The sequence below is a fragment of the Suricata suricatta genome, chromosome 9 (genome assembly GCF_006229205.1).
Source record: "Suricata suricatta isolate VVHF042 chromosome 9, meerkat_22Aug2017_6uvM2_HiC, whole genome shotgun sequence".
In the NCBI taxonomy this organism is placed as follows: domain Eukaryota; kingdom Metazoa; phylum Chordata; class Mammalia; order Carnivora; family Herpestidae; genus Suricata; species Suricata suricatta.
Window position 1 is genome coordinate 87,338,377 of NC_043708.1, and position 23,076 is coordinate 87,361,452.

At 40.9% G+C, this 23,076-nt stretch overlaps 1 protein-coding gene and 1 long non-coding RNA gene across 3 annotated transcripts in view; one reads left to right on the forward strand and one right to left on the reverse strand.

Moving 5' to 3' along the window:
* Positions 1-1,022: 1,022 nt before the first annotated feature.
* LOC115302843 lies at positions 1,023-4,474 on the reverse strand. 2 transcript variants are annotated; one of them, XR_003913666.1, is made up of 5 exons: positions 4,346-4,474; positions 3,938-4,029; positions 3,250-3,295; positions 2,107-2,238; positions 1,023-1,441 (listed from the first exon to the last, which is right to left on the reverse strand). It is a non-coding gene; the product is annotated as an uncharacterized LOC115302843 (long non-coding RNA). The 2 variants fall into 2 exon arrangements; XR_003913665.1 differs by lacking the exon at positions 1,023-1,441 and having other exon boundaries at positions 2,067-2,238.
* Positions 4,475-6,482: 2,008 nt separating this feature from the next.
* The window catches only part of SLC24A5 (solute carrier family 24 member 5), a 34,939-nt gene continuing 18,345 nt past the window's right edge, over positions 6,483-23,076 (forward strand). The window contains exons 1-6 of the mRNA XM_029952241.1: positions 6,483-6,570; positions 6,672-6,799; positions 7,850-7,977; positions 9,067-9,134; positions 15,581-15,730; positions 16,436-16,615. Coding sequence (XP_029808101.1) covers positions 6,483-6,570; positions 6,672-6,799; positions 7,850-7,977; positions 9,067-9,134; positions 15,581-15,730; positions 16,436-16,615 — 742 coding nt within the window. The remainder of the gene's footprint in view (positions 6,571-6,671; positions 6,800-7,849; positions 7,978-9,066; positions 9,135-15,580; positions 15,731-16,435; positions 16,616-23,076) is intronic.

Sequence of the window (23,076 nt, forward strand, 5' to 3'; positions counted from 1 at the left end):
GTTCAAGAAAGGTGGGCTCTTAGGTGTAAATGGGACAGTCTTTGCGCTCCCTTCCAGCAGCAACTGTAGCATGACAGGGACTATAAGTGAGAGGAGATTAAAGGGGGTAAATGTGTTTCTATTCTATCAACTTGAACCTGTAGGACTGGACTAAGGACATGACATGAATTACCCTCAGGCAATGTGAACATTCTGCAAGTATATCATCAGCGATTCTTTGGAGGTACTAACACTACACCACAGTCCTTGAAAGGCACTTCCCCTCTCACTATTTTCGCATGGCGAAACGGATCCTGCTGCTTTTCAAATCAAAGACATGTTTACCTTTTTGCCATGAAATTTGCAGCCTGGCCACACTGCCCTGGCAATAGCAGGACTGCAGCTAGGCATCAGCGAACAGCAAGCCCTGACTTTGGAAGATGGAATTCCAGGAGATGAGATCCTGCTTTCGAAACTGCCCTTGAGGCCTATGGTAGAATCAACCCACAGCTTGGCACCAGCGAACGAAATGGTTAACAGTGAAGGTCCCAGAGATTGATGCCCTTGAGCCTTAATTCCAGCTCTGCCATTTTCTATCTGTATGGCCCATCCCAAGTCACTTAGGCTTTTTTGAGTTTGTGTTTATGAAGTGACTCACTTTCTCACTATACACAGTCACCTCCTCAAATATCACCTCCTTGGACTGCTCTTCAAAATTGTAGTCCCTGTCACTCTCTACACTTCTCCTGGCATGTATTACTATTAATATTCTGTTAGATTATTTGTTGATTGTCCTCCATCGGTAAGGAAACACCATGAAAGCAAGATCTTTGTCTCACTAAAAATGTTGCTGGCACTTATTAGGAACTCAATAAATATTTGCCGCCTGCATGAGTTGGGAATAGTGATGGTCCCTCTCATTGGATCACAATGAGAATCAAATGAACAAGGCACCAAAAATGTTTATCATTTGCTTAGCACATCAAATGCACACAATATATGATGGCTAATAGTTCTAATAGTACTAATAACAAACATTCTATGTCCAGAGTCATTCTTTAAATTCAATACTGAAAGTATGACCTTATATAATCTAGTTTTACATTCTTTAATGCATAGCCCAGCTTCTCCCAAGGAAGGACTTGAGGTAGCTTACAAAAAGATGTAAAACATGCTTTGCCGACATAACTTACATCTTTCTGGAGTATTTTTACGGTTGTTGATAAAATATTAATGCGTTTTCTTTTCCTATGCATATATTTCATGGCCAACACAATCAACAGTCTTGTTCTTCTCATAGGCAACACTTATTTGAGACCAGTGATCGGGCTTTACAGAAAGACGCTTCCAGTAGTCCCCAACCAGATTACCCACGGAGACCTGGTCTTGGCTCCATGTGCAGGCACCTTTGCTGAGGTGTCCTTGTGTGTCCCTCGCTGTCCTGCGGGTTCCACATTTCCATCTGTAGAAAACAACTCTTGTAAAATATAGCAGGTGACTCAGCTAGCATTCTGGAATAAACTTTCCTGTAATGACAGTATTTATGTACTCCCTCAATGTATTTAATGACTCTCCCACACCATCTATTGCAAAGCTCACAGCTGTCACATGTTTCCTTTGATTTTCCTTTTCCTTTTCTTTACAGTGTGTAGATTTTTGGGCCCCGTATTTCTCTGTGGTTAGTCCTGTAGAGTTTCCCGTGTCCTCTCACTTCTGTTCATCCTTCTTATTCTTCAGTGGCCTCTGTCCAAATTTGTCATCTTGATCACTGCTTGATTATTGCATTTGCATTTCTAATAAGGCTCCCAAAGTCCTCAGTCATGACTTCGTTCTTTTTATTCTTCTTCAATTATTTGATTAAATAAGCATAAGCCCCAAAATTCATAAGATTCTTTAATTAAATGAATAAAGGCTCAGATAGGACCTTTTGATTTAATTGATAAATGCTCAAAAATGTGTTTACCCCTTTGTAAAGCAATTTTGTGCTTGGTATTAACTCCAAAATAGGCGACATGTTTAACATTCTGTGTCTTAGGAATTTCAGGCTGAACTCAAAAACATTAGCTCAGTACATTCTGAGACATATGTATTGTTTACAAATGGTTACAATTTAATGCTCACTCTTACAGCTTATGAAATAACAGGCTTGCTTTTCACATGATCACCAGAAGCCTGTGTCAGTTGAAGTGCTCAAGATAAAATTCCATCCAGATGAACCTTGGGAAAACACACTTTTGCATTAAATATTCAAGAACTATTCTAGAAGAGAAATGAAACATGAGAAGAAATCACTGTGTTGAGGAAATTAGGAAAAGATAACAAGATAAAGCGAAAGGTAAAATTATTCCTAAGAAATAGATACCATATTTTTCTGCATAATTGCTGATGGTGAACCTGAGCCACGAATCTGACTGTAACAGGCAAAGCAAAGAGGAATACGTATTTGCTTAGGAGGCTCACAAAGTGTCTGTTCACTTAAGAAGAGTCACAGGTCTTTCTAGCAATGAAATCTTAGAAAAGTTTCCCTTGTGAATCCTAACGAAGGGAATACTGTGCAAGGGAGTGAATTACTTCCTCAGCAAGCCCTGTCTTAAATACCAGGGAGAATTAAACAGGAGTGCTTCCATAGCAGCAGTAAATGTCATTACCCACAAGGCAGCTCACAGAGAGTGGTCCGTAAGGGATCAACACAATGATCCCTCAATTCAGGAATAACTTCTAGAATTGTTAAAAGAATGGACTTACTTGCTCATTCGGTAAACATTTATTGAGTATTTTATGGGTCAGGTGCTAAGCTGAGCGTTAGGGAGGAAATGGTGACAAGACAATTCTTCTTTCAGAGAATAACATACTTTTTGGAAAGATAGACCAACAACGGCAAAACATTGAGAGGTGTGCAAAATAAGGCAACATCTAAACACTGAATTCTCAGCTCCTTAACCTTCTCCCCTCCAGTTGCTTTACCCTCCGCAGTATTACAGCTGAGCTCATCTCCTCATCCAGACTACCTTGTTCTTACTGCAACCACACCACCTTCAGATCTGTCCCATTAAAGCCAGTCCCTAACCCATCCCTTCTCCCTGAGCTCTGGCTCACCCACATAATTCTTTAATCTCACTGATATCTCCATACCGTCAACCACATTCCCATTAGCCACCAGTCAGTCCCCTCTTTTAATTTTCCTTCTGAATCATTTAGATCACCTGATCTATAATTATTATCACCTCCTTGAAAATTTCCTTTCCTTTACATCTCTCCCTTCTGTCTCACCTGCATGGAATAAAGCCACGTCTGGTGGAGTCATGTTCATCCACACCTGTATTTAGAAAATAGAATATTCCTGGATGAAAAACACACACACGAAATGTGGCTGACCAGTTTCACTCTAAATTCATGACCGGAAGCCTGAACAAAACACTCAACCGTCTTATGTTTTTTCAGTAAATTAGCTTTTCCAGATTCATCATGATTAGTTTATAGCTTCTATAGTCTCTCAAACCTTCTTCAAGTATGAGTTAAACATGATTTTTAAAATGTTCTTTATGGGACGCCTGGTTGGCTCAGCCAGTTAAGCCTCCGACTTCAGCTCAGGTCATGATCTCATGGTTCGTGGCTTTGAGCCCCGTGTCCAGCTCTGTGCTGACAGCTAGCTTGGAGCTTGGAGCCCACTTCAGATTCTGTGTCTTCCTCTCTCTCTGCCCCTCCCAGCTCATGCTCTGTCTCTCTCTGTCTCAAAAATAAATAAAACAGTTTAAAAAAATAAAAATAAAATAAAATGTTCTTTACGATTAAAAAATAGAAACCATCAGCTAAGAATTTATATTCTTCCTCTCCACCAACTCCATAAGTTTATCTCATCTGTACCCATCTTCTCCATTTCTCTTGTTCTACAGGAGAAAGCAGAGCTCTCCCAACAGCCCGGAAACCCTCTAGAGCTGTGGGACCCTGATCCCAGCACCTTCTCAAGGATCCCCTTGTCTTCGCTTTACTTTCAATCTCTTGCTTGTCATTGGATCATCCTCATCAATGCACAGACATGCTATAGAATCCCTGTGGTAAAACAAGTAAACAAATAAAAACCCAAATCCTTTACCCAATATTTCCCTCCAGCTGCTATTCAATTTCTTTCTCACATAAAGCAAACAAAAAAACCCCAAAATGAACGGCTTCTTTCATTCTTAGGGTTTATTCTCGTTTTACTTATCTGCAGGACTGTAATGAAACTTTTTGGTCAAGGTCAACTTTGATCTCTGTGCTGTCAAATGTAATGGAGTATTCAGTATTTTACCTTGACTCTATCCACTCCCTGCATTAAAACACCCATTTTCCACTCTGCAATACCATAGTCCTTTGAGTTTCCTCCTACCTCAAGAACACGTGTGCTGATCCTCCTCTTCTTTTAGGCTGTGTCTCTGAGCTGTGTACTCCTATATTCAACTGCCTACTTGACACACAAAGATAGTGAGCTTAGGGTGGCAAGCGAGACGACACCCTCATCAGGAGGCCATTCTAGAACTTTGGGCAACAAATGATGGTAACAATGGATATGGAGAGAAGTGTGTTGACCCAAGAGAAGTTTAGGAGAAAGAAATATTTGGACTCAGACTGAGAGCTATGGCAGGCGGTGGGAAAAGTAGGAAGTCAAGGATGCCAGCCAGGGTGTTGTCATTCACTAAAACTGGAAACTTGGAAGGAAAATAGACTACATGTCATCCATCCTTCAGAAATTTTCCAGAGACCTGGTTCTGAGCATTTAAGAAAATTTAGTCAGTATGCAGAGGGTTTGAAATGTGTCCTCCAGCAAAAAACCTTGATGTGCTAAAGAACCATAAGTCTTGGCCATCTCTGACTTCCAATAGTGCAGGGAGCAGGTCTACTTAATTCAGCACTCTGCCCTCCAGGATTGGCATTGCATCTGGCATACAGCAGGTGCTTAGTGAATAGTTATTGAGTAACTGAAAAGAAAATGTAGCTATCAATAAGATAAAGACATTACCCTCCCCCCTGAAAAGAAAAAAGAAAACGAAGAAGGAAAAAGGAAAACATAGTTAACAACTCTTTATGAAGAGTTAGAAACTGAACCAGGATGGGTGCCTCTTTCTTTTGCCTCTCTTCCCTCATGTATAAAATGGTAATATTGGTAGCAACTTTCTTTTAGAGTTACCGTAAGAATTAAGTACAATAATAACTGTAATGGCTAAGAACAGTGCAAAGATCATAGCAGATGCTCAATAAAAGCTATTTTTATTATTAACTTTTTTTTAACAGAACCTCTACTCTGCAGTGTTAGAAGTACCAAATGACTTTCATGATTTTTTTTTTAAAGAAAATTACGAGTCTTAAAGAAAGAGAGGAAGAATCCTGGATAGAACTTCTGAGCCTGCTTCAGTCTCCCAGGCACATAAAGACCTGGACTCCATAAAAAGTCAGCCGAAAGACTCTACTGGCATGGCAGTTCTTTCTCTATTCCTCTTTGTGACCTCTCCTCAAAGGAAGCCAAGTCTCCTAAGGGGATGCTGAGTGAATGCTAAATGTTGCAGCTAAATTCCTTATAAAGGGAATCCAAGCTGCTGGTCTTTTAGGGTTCCCCATGTCAAACCTCCCTGTGACATGAGTCCATATGCAGGACAAATTGATGGCTGTACAAATCACACTCAAAATGTTAAGGACACAAGGCCCAGAAATAGAAGTGACCCTTTAACACCAAACCTCTCACTCCATTTTTATCTAGGAGGAAAGTCTGGAAAACTCCAGATTAGAAGGGTCCACCAGAGCCTCTTAAGCTCATGAGCAAAAGGAGAGCAGAAAGCAATAAAGACCTGGGCTGAAGTTAACATATTCTAACTAGACGAAGCCATTTCTTCCATCATGGCTGCAGCTCCACTCCTACAGCCTCCCAAAGCATCTGGGAACACAGTCATCTGAGGAAGAGACCCAAATGAGGAAGGCCCGTTGTTCAGTGGACCACAACATGTTGGAAGGGACAGCACTCATCCATCAAAAGTGCCACAAGTGTCAGGGTTTGCCTAGCACTCGACAGCTCACAAAGCTCTGTAGTATAGATACATTGGGGATCATGTTTTCGAAATCTTTCAAACTCTTTTTTCTTTCCATTTCCTCTTGCCATGTGACTGACCACTCATTCACAGAATCAATGGCATTCATGGCTTCAAGGAAAGGGTAGACACAGCCTAGAACAAAGAAGTGATTCCTCAACTGTGAGTTTCAAGTTCAACTCATTTTTTTTTTCTACCCTTAGGGGTTGACACAGCCTAGAACAAAGAAGCCATTCCTCAGCTTTGAGTTTCAAATTCAGATTGGTTTTTTTCTATCCTTGGACAAGAACATTTTTGAAAGCCAAGATGAGTTGAAGGGAAAGAAGCAATTTCTAAAATCTGAAATTCACCATTCTTATGTGAAGAGTAGAATTCTCCCAAGCTACAAGGCAGGGGACAGCCTGCATAGGTAGGTTTCGCCAAAGCTGTCACTGAGATGCCGTTGGCATGCGCGGTGTTTACTGGGAGTCAGCATCTGTGAGAGGAAGAGGAGGAAGTGGGATTTGGGGGTGGAAGAAGTTGAACTTCGAAGCAGGTGAATGTTGTCACAACCAAACCAGTGGGAAGCTCTGAGATGAGTATGAATCATCCAAGGTGTCTATGTCTGACTAAAATGTCTGGGCCTCTACATCCCAGCCTTATTTGGAGGTGGACGGTCCTCAGAGCAGTGTGATCTCAGGGGAGGTGGCTCTCTGCTGCTCAGGCAGCTCCTCAAGGGGCTGAGAGGTGGAGGCCATCGGCTGGAGGCCACCCCCAGCGCTGGGGCAACAATCCTCTCTCGACCGGATCTGGGAGACATATGTCCATGTCTTCTATAGTGACCTTCCAGTTTGGAGAAGAACTGGAAAAAGAGGGAGAGAAGGAAAAACAAGGCAATATGTGTGTCCTTAAGTTCTAGAAAACGGTAATGTTATTCGGGTTCTTTGGGAATATCTAGCCAAAGACAGAGCGGAATAAGTAGCCCCGTGGTCTGGAAAGCAAAGGCCCTTTTCACAGAGACTTGCACAGATTGTGCCTTCAAGAGACTGACTGACAAGGACAGACCACGGCCACAGTCCCAGCAGCCCTTGAGTGCGTGGGCAGTGGTTGATCCTTTTGGTCCACTCCCCTCCTTCTCCTCTAGCTCCACACTCCCACCACCATGGCAAGCCAGGACAACCTCCTTCTCTGTGTGCTAAGGAAGGACTTTAAAGCGCATGGTGTGAGCTGCACGGCCTCTCCCAGCAAGGAGAGAATTACAACGCACTGACTGGCCAGGTTCTCTTACGTTCAGTCCTCATGAGCTCTAGGCCTCACTCCAGGGCTCTGGAGTTCCCAGCCTAGGGGAGAAGCTCTAAAGCCAGCAAATTCTGAAGAATCCCTGATAAATGCCTTCGTCCCTATTATTTATGGTAAAGGAGGCATCAATCTCCTCATGTCGTGTTGGCAGCCTTCAGAGAGCAGACTAAGGAAAAATGATGATGCTAAGTCAGACCCTGAGGGGGTTTATTATATTAAAGTGAAGAAAATAAATCTCCGTACTCCAGCATATTTTAGTCAGGGCCCCTCCATTTCTTGTCTCCTGTGCCACCCCTTCTGAACACCTCAATGAAATAGAGCCCGAGGAGGAAATGCAGAGTCAGGCCAAGGCAGGCCTTTTTCCAGATCACTCATTCAACCACCCCGTACTGAGACACTCTGGGAAGGCTTTTCTTTGGAGTCTGAGGACAAACACAAAGAAAGGTTATCACAATTAAGTATCAAAAAGCAGGCTAAAAGCAAAATTGCAGTTTGTGTAAATGTAGCTAATGAAAATCCCTCATTTCCTTCCCCAGCCGAGAGCCTGCCTGATGCGTTCAACTGCGCTGAGGCCGGAGCAGCCTGCCGAGTCCTGCGAACATGACACGGGGTCTCGGGGTCTCGTCGGGCTGCAGCGCAGAGGGGGCGGGGACAGATATTCTAGGTCTGTCATCACACAGCCTAAAACACATGTGATATTAACCCCACTGACTGCAGTTCAGAAAGAATGAGGACAGGGAGAGTTAACTGAGGTTTAGTTCATTCTAAAATTATTTTCTCTCCAAAATGGCTTTTATTTAAAAATTTTTTAACATTTATTCATTTTTGAGAGAGAGCTAGGCTGGGAGTAGGGGAGGAGCAGAGAGCAAGGGAGACACAGAATCTGAAGCAGGCTACAGGCTCTGAGCTGTCAGCACAGAGCCCAGTGCAGGGCTCAAACCCATGAACTGTGAGATCATGATCTGAGCTGAAGTCAGACGCTTAACCAACTGAGCCACCGAGGTGCCTCCAAAATGGCTTTTTAAATAATATTTGATCTGAAAAACTTGAACTCCCCCTTCATACCCAGAGAGTTGGAATTCCCCCCCACCCCAGGGAAAGGAGGGAAATACAAATTTTGAGAAGACTGTGAAGGCCTTCCAGGAATTGAGAATGTTGTGAATAATTCTCACTGAGGATTCCCAGGCTACTCCCCTAAGCAAGCAGTCTGAGTAAGGGCCACACATAGACACCAACAAGTGAGACACTGAAGTCTGCCTCTGGCAATGCATCACATTCAACCCTCACTCTACCCCCACCCCTCCAGGCTGTTCTGAACCTGGCGACAGTCAATCCCTCCCCTTATTAAGGGTTACCTGTGGGGCTTGATTCTTCATGTTTAAACTGCAAAAGGCCATGGCAAAATATATGCACTTTTCTTATGTATATAATATATAGATATGTGTGTATATTTTATATACATGTATGTCTATTATATAATATATAATAAAACGTTTAAAAATAAAAAAGTTTTATCAACAAGTTGGAGTCAGAGCATGGGGACAGCCTTAGCCTTCCGCCTCATTCTCTTCCTCTGTCCTCACAGTAACAGGGGTAGCCTATGAAAGCTTTCATTTAAGGGGTGCAGATACTAAAAGGCAGGAGGTGGCAAACATCCCTAGCTTTCATTCTGTGGAAGAGAATCAAAATATCTTTTCAAATGATGGATTTCACAGGCCTTCTAATAGTAGACTTTTCATACTTCCTCCCACAGGAAGTTGGAGAGCCCAGCCGCGTTTGAAGCATCAGCAGGTGGAGCTGAAGAGCTAATGGAGCTGCTCGGTTTGGGGACGCTTCAGACAAATGCTTAGACAACAGAGCAAAGGGCCTTTGGATGAAACAAAAGAGCCCGTGTATTCTCATGAGGTCCCACGGATGTTGTCAAGGAAAAGTCACTATGAAATTTCTTATGGGGGTGCCTGTGTGGCCCAGTCGGTTAAGCGTCTGACTTCAGCTCAGGTCATGATCTTTCACAGTTCCTGAGTTTGAGCCCCACATCAGGCTCTGTGCGATCAGCACAATTTGCTTTGGATCCTCTGTCTCCCTCTCTCTCTCTCTTTCTCTCTCTCAAAAATAAACAAACATTGGATCACAGCTCAATACACCTCTGTCCTATTTTAATGGGTTACTTACTTGGCTATTTAGAAACAGCTGAGTATGCATCCGACCTTATTGTGAGGTCCAAATCAGGTTTGTCTCATTCACAGCTGTATGGGTCCAACTCAGAACTATTCAAAACATTTTCAAAACAGCTTGTTTTGGAGGTTCTCTATTTGTCTATTTATTTTAATTCCCATTCTGAGTACAAATCACCACTCAGAGTCCAGTAATGTTGAATACTAGCAAGGGCTAATAAGATTTAAGAACATATCTAGTCCAGGCCTTTTATATTACAAATAAGCACAGGAAGCAGGAAGAAGCGAAGTCATTGTCCCTGGATCAAACATCTGATAGGTTCACAGCTTTGTTTGTTTGCACAGTGTGAACCTCAGTAATAGTTTAGCCGTGTGCAACTTTACATAATAGATGAGTTTCCCACTAGTTGTATGTAAATAGAATCTTTGTCAAGGAAACCATATGTTCAATGTGCTAAAAAAAAATTCTGGTTAAAAAAATACAAACATGTATTCCTTTGGTTAAAAACAAAAAGGTATTTCAAGAGACAGGAGTGACACAGTTTCTCGATCCTTCCAAATCTCCACTTAGACAAAACAATTATATAGCAAACATCCATTAACAACATTTAAAATAAAGTTGTGTCAGGGTGAGTTTGGGTGGCTCAGTCAGTTAAGTGTCTGACTTCAATTCAGGTCATGATCTCACAGTTTATGAGTTCAAGCCCCTCATGGGGCTCCGAGCTGACAGTGCAGAGCCTGCTTGGGATTCTCTCTCTTCCTCTTTCTCTACCCCTCCCTCACTCTCTCTCTCTCTCTCAAAAATAAAATAAAACAAAATAAAAGTGCCAAGCTACCATCACTGCCAGCCCCAAATACAAATGAGTGAGAACAAAGAATCCTCATGACACCAAATATGCAAGGTATCAGCTTCTATGTGGGAGAAAGTACAGGGAAGTCATAGTGAATCTGACTGACCGAACAACAAGACGCCCCGATACAACAACAGAAGTTTGATAAAGTACAACAGGACTCTTTGTGAACAGGAGTTAAACCCAAAAATGGTCTAGCTCAGTCCAGCAGTAGTTGAGTCCAAGGGGTCACAATAAGGTTCAATATAAAAGAACTCTCAAAACTGATCAAGTAGGGCTCTCTCCTAGGATAGGGCTGACACACAGAGATTTGAAACCACATATTGAAACTCCTAGTCATGGAATAAAAGCTAACCAGTTAGAGACAATAGGGAGGAAAAGGAAAGAGAAGACCCCAGTAAAAGTAAGAGTGGAGAATAGAGCCAGTTAATTTGAGAGAGCAAGCCATGACATGTTTAAACTCTACAAGAAAACAGTAGAAAAGCGATCTCTGCAAACTGAGGGACACTACACTAAACAACACCTTCTTCTTAAAGTTTAGGAAAAATTAGAGGCATCTGAGTGGCTTAGTAGGCTAAGCGTCTGACTCTTGGCTTTGGCTCAGGTCACGAGCTCACAGTTCATGAGTTCAAGTCCCTGCTTTGAGATTCTGTCTCCGTCTCCCTCTGCCTATCCCCTGCTCACTCTCAATCTCTCTCTCTCTCTCAAAAATAAATAAATAAACATTAAAAGACAGTTTAGGAAAAACTAGTTTCACATAAAAATGAGAAAAAGAACGATGTGGAGGTCAAATCCCATACAAAGTGACTATAAGAATTAAAGAGAATAAGTGGCAGAAATAGCATTGTGTCAGACATGGGTGGCATTCCAGGAAGACATGCCCACACAACAGATCAAATCATAATAAAATCTAAAAGACATGAAGAAACTCATACAGGATAAGAAGAACAGCATAAATAGAAATTAGAAAGAAAACTCAGCAAAGAGGTGGTAGCAATCCAGAAATACTAGATATAAAAGAAAAGCTTTTGAAAAATTGAGTATGAAACTAGAGGAAACACAGGAGCAATAAACCAAACACATAGTATCTTTAAAAAAAAATAAAAAGGAAAGAATGAAAATGTCTAAAATCAAAAGAAATGAAGAAAAAGATTAAAAAGATTTATGACCAAGTAACAATACTGAAGATATCCAAAAATATCCAACATATAAATAGTGGAAGTCCCTGAAAGAAAAAAATCCAAAGAAAGAGAACAGAATCAATACAGAAAACTATAATAAAACTTTCCTGAAATCGATTTGAAACTACATATTGAAAGAGCACATTACATACCTAAGGTTATTGACTTAAAATGACGAACACTATGATATATTCTAGTAAAATTACTGAACTTCAAGAAAAAATAAAAGCATCAGGGTATCTAGGAAAAAAACAACAAATGACTTCTAAGGGGAAGACAATTATATAATTATCAGCTTGTCAACAATAATGCTTTATGACATAAGAAAACAGAGTAATGTGTTTAAGATACTCAAGGGAGGAAAAAATGTAAGCCAACGATTTTATATCCAGCACAGCTGACTTTCAAGTATCAAGACCATTGACAAATTATTGTGACATGAAAGAACTCAAGGAACACTGCTCTCAAGAGCTCTTCCAAGGGATTCAGTACAAAGTATCAAAATGTCCAGAGAAACATCAAGCATAGAATGATGGCAAACATTAAAACTGTTGTTACTTGTAGTACCAAGACTAAACAAGGGTTAAACGGAGTAATTTAATGGCTGTATGCTCAGACAATGCAGATAGGTTATAGCTCTTGGAATAGAAGGAGAATAGAAAGGGCATAAGCAAATTTTTTTAACTTCTCTCAGTAATTACATTAGCTGTAGTAGAATCAATTCCATTATTTTGAGACTCACATATGTAATTTTGGACCAGTAAGTAAGTAATTAGAAAATACTCGATATTCTAATTCTACCATCCCCTATGTCTATGTCCTAAAGGAACCAGGACCCTTGAAAGGGAAGTATGAATATAAACTCATGAGGCATTTAATGAAGAGAGTGGGGGTGGGGTGGGAAGAATCGCAAACAATGAGCGATCCAGTAGCCATGAGCATTCCTAGTAACCCAGATTCTTAGGTCATAATCTTGATGTACTTTCCACTTAAAAAAAAAAATGAGGCATTTTGGAGAAATGACTGGTTTTATGTATGAGCCTGGAACATCTCTTTTATGTCAGGTAATAAAAAAGAAGCTATCAAAAACTAAAGGTCATGTCAAAGGCTCTCAAAGTAAAGCTCCCACCAGCTAAAGATGAGACAATTTGAAATTCAGAAAAGATAATAGTTGTAAATGGAATCCATCAAATATATTTAAATACATTGATTCATAATAACTCTTTAAAATCTAGTTGGTTATTTTTGGAAGAAAATTGAGAGCCGATTAACTCGAGAACTGTTCAGTAGAGGAAAACAATCAGACACATATCTTATCTTTCCTATATGAACTGGGTGCCCTAAGAGTCGATGATAGAAATCATCTCACTGTAAGATATTCCAAGTAATAAGTGAAGAAGAAATTATAGAATTAGAATGTGACTGTTTTGCGATCTCTAAGGAAGGAATAGCTGCTAACATCACAAAAGGAAAGACAAGCAAACTGTATGAACTTTCTGAGGAAAGGTCACACCACCCACACCCTTGGGTCTTCCCAGTGGGACAGAACCCAGTCTGATCAAGCCTCTGCATCTAGCTTCCAATTAAGAAAATCAAAGGAGACAGAAGGACTTATTGAGCTATGCTCTATTACACACTCAACAAAATCAGGACAGATCCAGTGTCCTGGGGTTTTTCAACAGATAAATTATAAAGAAGTGAAAAAGAAGGAGGAGAAATCTGTAAACTAAATGAAATTTAAGTCTTTTTTGCCTAAGGCAGAACTATAGTGTCCCCCATTTAGGAATGGGTGATAAACGATTAAAAATACATACACCAGAAGTGGTCACAGAGAAAAGAAAGAAATGGGTTTGAGGCACATGATGGGGTTTCTGGAGTGGTTGACCGAGTTCTGTTTCTTGATCTGGGGTGTTTACAAAGGAGTCCCTCTTGTGGAATAATGATAATATAACTCTAAACTACATTTATTTCCTGTGGGTATATCTGTGCTTTATTTTACACTACAAAGCTTTTTTAAAGATCCTTTTGGAAAATGAAGAATAAATGTATAAAGCAAGTTTAACTAGCTGTCTAAATTTTCTTTCCTTGGTAAATTCATATTTGATCTTATACTTTGTTCAGAGCAAATTCTGGGAGTGTGGGGGTTTTTTATGTTTATTTTTCAGAGACAGAGAGAGAGACATCAGGAGCAGGGGAGGGTCAGAAAGAGAGGAAGACACAGAATCTGAAGACAGGCTCCAGGCTCTGAGCTAGCTGTCAGCACAGAGCCAAACATGGGGCTGGAACCCACCAACTGTGAGATCATGACCTGAGCTGAAGTCGGATACTTAACCGACTGAGTCACCCAGGTGCCCCTCTGGGAATGTGTTTTTAAGAAGCATTACAATGTAATCAAACAGGAAGTGTTTATTAAGTACCTATTATGTGTAAGGCACTCCTATTCCATTGTAATTGGCTTGTATCTTTGGATATTTGCTGTTTCTTGGATTAATATTGTGTATTGGAAATATTTACTATCGGTTTGAATTATTGTACTATTTTGCTTGTTTATAATGTTTGGTCTTATTAATTGGTTGAACTACTGTGTTTTGGAGAGGAAAGGCTCATAAGTCACTTCCACTCAACACAAAAGTGAGTGGCCTCTACCCCGGCCTTAGCCACTGCTGGCACTGAGGCTATGCGCCAGCGGTCCAGGGCACCGCCTCCGGTGGTGGTCGGCAGCCAGAACACTGCTTGCTGAGCATCTGCTCTGTTCTGGGCTGACTCACCATCCCAACCTCACAACCACACCGCATATCTGGATAGACAGTTCCTAGAAATGACAGTCTCAGAGAGGTTTATAATGGTTACCAATTCCCAGCAGAACAAAACAGCATTTGAGAATTTTTACCAATCTAACATCATAAACATCCGGAAGCAACTTACTCCTTTCCACCAGGAAAATGCAGTTTCTAAATCTAAACTTTAGCAAGCACATCAATTTTTATGCTTTTTCTGCAAAGCAAAGCAAAGGAGAGTTGCAAAAGTCAAAAAAAGAAGCCCCTTGGCCAGGAAGCTTTTCTCTTAATCGAGAGTGATACATTACTAATTATAATATAGATGGACGATTGATAACATTGACCATGTGGCAGAGACGGCTCTAGGCAGATTACATGCATTCATTTCTGTAATCCTCACCACAGAGGTGAGTGGTACTAACCTTCCCTGTTTACAGATAGTGGAACTGAGGTGCAGAGAGGTTAGATAATGTACCCAAGGGCATATCACTAGTAAGTAGCAGTGCTATGTGGTCTCGCTCCGGAACCTGTTCCGTTAGGCACACGTTACTTCACATGTTGTTGTCCCAACTTCTTAACACTTTGACAAGCACACTCAGTGCGAGGACAGGGAAGATAGCAGTGTGTATTTGAATCCCCTGCCTTGTCAACTTTGCATTTTAGAATCCCCGGCAGAGCTAATCAATGATCCCATAGCATCCGCCATGTCTCCACAATAGTTCTGGAAGCTGTCCACTTCTCATCAGTCCCATTGCCACGGCTCTGGCTCAAGCCACCATCATTTCTCCACCAGATTGCTGCAACAGCCTCCAAAGTTGCCTTTCTGCCTCTAGCCCTAATTGGAGAAGAACAGGCTAAAAAGAATTATAAAAAGCTGCTAATCTAGCCAAAGAACTCATACACACCAGCCCCAGCAACTTCTAGAAGTGGGGGCTGGAGAGAGGAAGATGGAAACAGTTGCAAACTCCTGGCGTTCCATATCTACAGAAAGTCACAAACACAGCCACTATGAAGATCAGTATATAAAACCCTGCCTTAGAGAGCGCGTTGTCTGAACCTGCCCTCAGGGACTACAGCTGTACGCTAGAATTGTCTGCTCTCCTCCCCCCCCACCTCCTTCCAGCCTCTCTGGAGCTTGGGGCTTCTGATCACAGAAGCTTGTCTGGTTCCCCTCACCCTCCCTCTTACACAGGCCTTGCTGAGAGGTGTCCTGAGCAGAGCAGTGAACAGGAAGGAGACTCCTCACATGATCCAGCTTAGTCCTCCCTCTCCCCTTTCCCCAAGCGGCAGGCTGCAGTGAGAGCACCACAGAAATGCAGACCGAAGAGGGCCATCGGTGGGCCAGAAGGGCTCTGCTTCTGGGCATCCTCTGGGCCACCGCACACCTGCCTTCCTTGGGTGCCCCTCTGCCCCAGCGCCTCCCGAGGGCCACAGGTAGGTGGACACTGGGGTCAGCTGCCCCTGCTGCTGCTGTCACATATGAAGGGACAAAGAGAGGAAAATTCTCACTTGACTCACTTTGGCTTACGCTCCCTCCTCTGATTTTTAGCATTTGGAAGACTATCAAGCACTTTTGATGCCTCAAATAAGTTCTCACAGATAGCTCAGAAATAATTCACAGAAGGCACAAAACAGGCAGGTCTCCAGTTTTTTATTGTTAGAGACTTCATCCTGGAAAAAAAAGTCTTCTCTCATCTTAGAAATTCTCTGCAACAACGGAGGATTCTTCACAGACCTGTGAACAACTTTGGGCTCTGAGATGGGAAAATGAAATTGTACAGATATTAGAAATCTTTCTCATCAGAGACATAGTGTCTCTTTGAGGAGGAAGAGGGTTTCAGAATTCCCTTTCAGAAATAAACCAGACAAGGAGAGTGATTTCATGATTTTTCTTCTTGTAATTCTTTAAACTATCATCAGCTTATTTCATTAAAGCATCTCTTTTGGGTCCCAAAGGTTTTTTTTTTTTTTATTTTTTAAACTACATCATATTCAAAAGAGTTTTGTACATTTTCACAAGGGTTCTTGAACTCTCACTGTTACCCCACACTTAAGAGTCTTCTTGAGGAATGTCTCCTTGTGGGCTTCGAACCAGTGATACCAGTATATTTCAAACTTTCTCCTTCTTTTTCATACCAGGTAATACCTCCCAATGTGCCGTGCCTTCGTCCCTGGAATTTCCTGAAGGGTTTTTCACGAAACAGGAGCGCACAGATGGAGGCATTGTAATCTACTTCCTAATTATCCTGTACATGATCATGGCCTTGTCTATTGTCTGTGACGAGTACTTCCTACCCTCCCTGGAAATCATCAGTGAATGTAAGTGACTGGAAATCTCCCCCATCACCTTCCAAATTAGTTGTGCCACACATACATGGCTGTCTTTAAATTTTTTTTAATGTTTATTTATTTTTGAGAGAGAGAGAGAGAGAGAGAGAGAGAGAGTGTGTGTGTGTGTGTGTGTGTGTGTGTGTGTGTGTGTGTGTGTAGGGAAGGGGCAGAGAGAGAGGGAGACATAGAATTGGAAGCAGGTTCCAGGCTCTGAGTTGTCAGCACAGATCCCAGTGCCGGGCTTGAACCCATGAACTGTGAGATAACAGCCTGAGCTGAAGTCAGATGCTTAATGGACTGAGTTACTCAGATGTCCTATGTGGCTGTCTTTAAACAGCTCAGCAACAGTTCTGTCCATCTCAGGTGGTTGCAGAGCTCACCTTCTGTGTTGGGGGGCCCCTGACTTCCGGAACTGGCCTGCTTGTGGTTTTTCTTGGTAGTTCACGTGCAACAGAGCACCTTTAAATGAGTACCCAGCAATTTTATTACACTGACTATCTCCAAAAACTCTTTGTCTACTGTGCTCCCTGGCTGGCCGTTTGTTCTAAACCGTCCCAAGTTTCCACATCTATGCACTTGGTGTGCACTCCTAATACAAGGGACTCCTAATGCTTGTCATTTTGTACTTTCAAAAACTTTTTTTTCTGTTTTATCTAAAATTGTATTTTTTTAAAAGGTAGAAGGTAAACAAATGACATTAAGGTCTATCTTCCTCCCCTCTTCCTTTTTCAGCCTTCTGCCAGTAAGGAAAGTAACTGATGTTTATGAAACAATAAATCAATAAGTCCTACTTCCGATAGAAAGTGCCTTGGGCATCTGATAATTGTAAATTTAGGTATTAAAAATTAAGCTCAGGTTTCTGAAAATAAGATCTGCCAGGCTAAGTCCCTTTGTTCCATCCCTTCCGCCAGGTACATGGTCCACATTCTGAGCATATCCCTGTCATCCGTATACCTGTCCCTAAAATCAGGATATCAGTGATGATCCAGTTCATATAAGCAAAGGGCCAGCAGAAGTTTCCAGTCTGTCTCCTGCCTGGTTAGTTGCGTTGGTTGAACGTGCTCATTTCAGAGAAGGTCAAAGTTCAGGATTAGGTTTCCTACTGCATACTCACAGAATTTCCCAGAAACTGCATCTTCTCCCCCCATCACACATGCACACGCATGCACACACGCATACACGCGCATGCGCGCACATATATACACACACGCACTGATTGCTAGTATTTCTTCCCAGAGAGAGAGAGCTAGAATATTAATTCTCCTTTTCTCCATGGCCCCAGCTCCCCACCCCCACTGAAATGCTAGTTCTTTGATCTCTTGTTCGCTGCACCATAGCAGCCCCCTTAAGACCTAAAACAGGACCTGGCAAGAGCAAATTCTCTCGACACATATTTGTTTAAAGAAAAAAATTTATAGAAAAGGTAAGCATGTTTGTTATTATTATGGAACTTAAGTAGATGTAAATACATACATTTTTATTTTGACATTCCACTTTACATTGACATCGATATTTTTCTGTAAGAGATTAAATTACTTTCACATTGTATTTTTACTTAGATTGATGAAATGCAAGAAAAATTTTAAAAAAGTAAAATCACCTACATTTTCATCACTCAGAGACTCCCACAGCACAATTTGGTATATTTCCTTTTGATCTTATAGATCTTGCTATATATACAGTTTGAGGTACACTCAAAGGTACAAACTTTTTCCTCAGTTAATATTTTATTCTGTACATTTTTCCATATTATTAAATACTCTTAGAAACATGATTTTTAATGGTAGCATGGTTTTCCAAATGATTGAAATACCTGACACTGGGTTTTATACATAGTAGGTACCCAGTAGAAATCGATCATAGTTTTTAAAATTATTAATCTCATGGGACATTTGTTGTTTTTTATTCTAAGCAATGTCATGCCCATATGTATACAAAATCTTTGCAAACCTCTCTGATCGTTTTTTGATAAAGATGCAGAGCTATGCATATTTTAAGCTTTATTTTATACATTGCCAAAAGCACTTCGCAAAAGGTGTGCTAACTTACACCTCCAGAATGTGGGATAGCTTCCATTCCAGAAAATCGTGAATAATATCATTTAAAATGTCTCTGTTAATTGCTTTAAAATGTCATTTTATAAAATTTGTAGTGAGCCTATGATTTGTGGGGTTGAACATTTCATGTTTATTGCAATTTGTGGTTTTGTTTTTGTGCTTTTTAACCCATGTTCTGACAGAAGGGTATTTGTCTTTTTCTTCCTGATTTCCAAGACATTTTTGTAATATTAAGGATATTAACCCTTTTTCTAATATCATTTCTATCTCACATGCTTTTTCATAGTTTCTTGTTTATTTTTGCAATTGTTTATCACACTGAAGTGTACATATTTTTAAGTAAATTTATAAATATTTTCCTTTATGATTCTCCTTTTGGTTTTTCACTTAGAAAGAAATTTTTATCCCCAGGTCAGAAAAACTGTCATAATTTCTTTTACTTGTAGTTTCTTTTCTTTTTTACATTATTTTCTTTCTTCCACTAAGGATTTGTTTTGCAATGCTTTTTTTTTCCAGAAAGTTGATCAATGTTCATGTACTAAATTCTTATATATATGTATATATAGGTCTCTGCTTCTAAACGCTTAACTGTTGTAATAATTATGTGTTCATCCTTGTGTCAGTAGCGAACCTTTAATTAGATGACCTACATAGACTGTGTTAATTATATTACACTAAGAAATTTTATTATTATTATTTTTTTTTTACACTAAGAAATTTTTAATTCAAGGTACTATGTCCACCTTGAAAATTTCTCTTCCTGGAAAACAGAAAGTCAAAAAACAATTTTTTTTCTTCACATTTCCAAACAATGACTTGACTAAAAAAAATAAACTCATCAAGAATTTTGTTTATAAAAAATTGTCTTGGGATCGGTAAATAAATAACTTTTCTAGCCCTGTAGAAGCAATTGCATTAAAATTTAGATTGCTACTTCAAAATAATCTTCATTAAGTGACTGCATCGAATATTTATAATAATGACTTCCACTAGGCCACTTGTGGAATTGCTTTGAAACATCATCAGCAGACAAGTGAATCGCTCTTTGCTCTGAAATATAATATAGTAGCTATTATGAATGTGTAAATTGGTATTCAGTCCAGAATTGGGTCCACAATTCCAATGCATGGGAGATGGGGAGGCGGGTGTGATTCCCCCAACAGCAAACAATTCTGACACTCTACCCAGAGATAGCATCAAATTCCAGACTGCCCTTCCCATCCTGGGCCCCCACTGACCTCAGATGCCATTTCCAACCCAGATTATTACCTGTGCTTCTGACTAACTGGTTACAGATTGGGACTTCCAACAACTCCCTTCTTGGGTTTCAGATACCAGTCATAAGACTAGGTTGTTACCTATACTCCTGACCAACTGTCAGAGGTTCCCATGGCATCTTTCTTGGGTTCAACTAATTTGCTAGAATGGCTCACAGAACTCAGAGAAACATTTTACTTACTAGATTACAAAAGATATAACTCAGGAACAGCCAGAGGGAAGAAGAGCATGGAGCAAGATACGAGGAATGCCTTCTCCAGACATGCCATTCTCCCAGCTCTCCAAATCCAGGTTTTTGGTTTTTAATGGAAGCTTCATCCCATTGGCATTATTGATTATATCATTGACCATTGGCAATTGATTCTGCCTCCAGCCCTCCTCCTTGCTAAGGAGACCCCTGGGTGGGACTGAAAGCCCCTCCCTCTAATCACATGGTTTGTCCCCTTAGCAACCAGAGGCATTCTACAGCTGGTGCCCAAAATATACCTCATTAACATGACAAAAGACTCCTTTATCTAGGTCTACAGGTAGGAATTTCCAGGGCTTTTGGGAGCTGTGAGCCAGGAACTATGGATGAAAACCAAATATCTATTTTTTTTTTTAATAAATCACAACATTGCAGCCCACCTCCTGGTCTTCAAACATGTATCCCCCGTATAGCAAAACAATCATAGATGTCAAATGATACTGGCACATTACTAGACTCTCATTCAGTTCATTAGTAACTACCCAGTCCACAGTGCTGAGCTAAACTGCAGACAGCAATACTAACAATAGCCCGGCCTTCAGTCCGTGCCTGATCACGCAGTGTAAGGTCACCCAGGTGCACAGCTAATGAGCTATTTTTACCACAAACAATGTGGCTGAATTCATTATTAATCTCAATTTGGCAGATGGGGCGAAGTTTCATCTTATCCCACCAGGCCCTCGGGAATTGTGACATAAATGTTGAAGACAACCATTGCTTAGCAATCCTCCCTGCTTCCAGTTCTTGTAGTTGTAGCCCGGGTCCTTTGACCACTGCATCTAGCAAGGGGACAGAACAACAAAAAAGTTGAGATGATGTGAGGAAGAAAGAATATCAACACCTTCCCCCTCCCGCTTTGCCCCAGATTCACCCGAAAACTGAAAGTTTAGTGGGGGACATTCCTCCAGGACACCTCATGTTCAGGGTGAGCACACACTGGTGAAGGCTTGTAGGCCGACTCTTAGCACCCTTATCTTCCCCCGTTTTCGGTAACCAATATTTCAATTGCCCACTCCAATTCTCTAGCAAACTTCTCCCTCTGTCCATTGTTAGATAGTTAGATTTAGTTAGATATTAAGGACTATAAAATGTGTTCCTTGGTCTGAAGAAATGATGGTCAGCAATCCAAATCAGTGCAATATCTTTAGCTCCTGTTCATGTATAGTATTTTGTACATTTGTGTCTAATACCAGGGAAGCAAAGCCCATTCCAGAGGCACTGAATACTCTTGTCAGGACCCACTTGTAGACCCCAAAGGCTACCAGCATCAATCCTTCATGCCATCTATGGCCAGGACCTTCCTAACAAGGAATCTGCCACATGGCCATCTGTAGTCTCTGTCTCTCTTGTTGGCAGCTAGAACAGGTTTTTTTTGGCATTTTGTGCTTCTGGGGATACAAGAAGAATGTGTGTAGATTCAGCCCATCTCTGCATTGTTGCAGACCCTCATATCCACTCATTCCATGAACCCAGGTAGGCATCTCAAAGGAGCACACGGGGATATCTACTTACCTATTTTGAATGCCTTCCCAACACACACGTTCTTCTTATTGGCTGCTACTTTCATACACCTTTCAAACTTTCATAGGAATTTCCACAGGGTTATGCCTTCTATGGGCATACGTTTAGTACCCACATTTCTATTGCCTTGCTCATCTGACCACATGACCACCCAGATATTAAGTTTCTTCTATCCTTTCTCTTCCCAAACCAAATGCTTCTGTGAGCCAAGGCCATTCCAGCAAATCCCCCTCTACTGACACCAAACTAGATAGGTTCTGAACCCAGAAGGATTCTTTTGTGCTTTAAGGAGGCTTCATTACACAGGCATGATTGAATAAACCATTGACCAATTGATTCAACCTCCAGTCCCTCTCCCCTTCCCAGAGGTCAGGGGTGGAACTGAAAGTTTTAACCCTCTAATTACAGGGTTGGTTATTAGGTAGAGTCCCAAAGTCACTTTGTTAACTTAACAAAAGACGCCTGCATCACTTTCAATTCTTGGGAAATTTCAAGGGTTTGGGGACCATGAGTCCTGTAACTGTGGCTGAAGACCAAATATGTATGAGAAATATATTTTGGTCATCTGAATGACCAAATACGTATTTCTTACAAATCACGATAGCACATGTGTGACTGATAGATGCCCATGCTGCTGCTAAATCTTCTTCAGCTGCTAAAAATCGACCCTGGTCTTGAGTGCTGAAAATACTGGCAGCAAAATGAGATAGAAATAGTGCTGGCTCCATTCGTTTTGTAAGTGCCTATAAATTAATTCTGTCATTTCTCTTTTCAAGGTCTAGCATTAGTCTCATCCAAATTAGGACATCAGCAATAAAAAACAATTTCCCTGGAATTTGTTTACATCCACAGAAACCAGCTTCAGAAAAGTCTGCAAACGCTTTACATTTCCCTATAGTTCTTTTGAGGAGCATTGGGTTATAATAATTCCACCCATTTTGTCAGCTAATGAGGATTAATGTAATCCTGAAAACAGTTTAGTGAAGCATTCCACAATGTGCTGGAGTGTTATTATTTATTTATATGTTTAGTTATTAGCTATTTGTCAAAAAACAATTATAGAAGACCAAGCATGACTCTAAATTAAATAGAGATGGTTTCATTTGGTCTTCACAGAAACCTCGCAAAGTCAGGTCTGTGAGATTGGTTTTACTGATGAGAAGCTCAGATGATACATAATTACTTAAGACGAGGGAGCCCTGACACTGCAGAGCCTGCTGTCTCTAATGCTGACATCCAACAATGTTCTCAGCTGCTCTGATATAATTTGACACATCCTTCTTTGAGGTTAGCAGCCATACTATGGTTGTTTCAGAAGAAATGTTCTATTTGAACAGTCTTTTTTT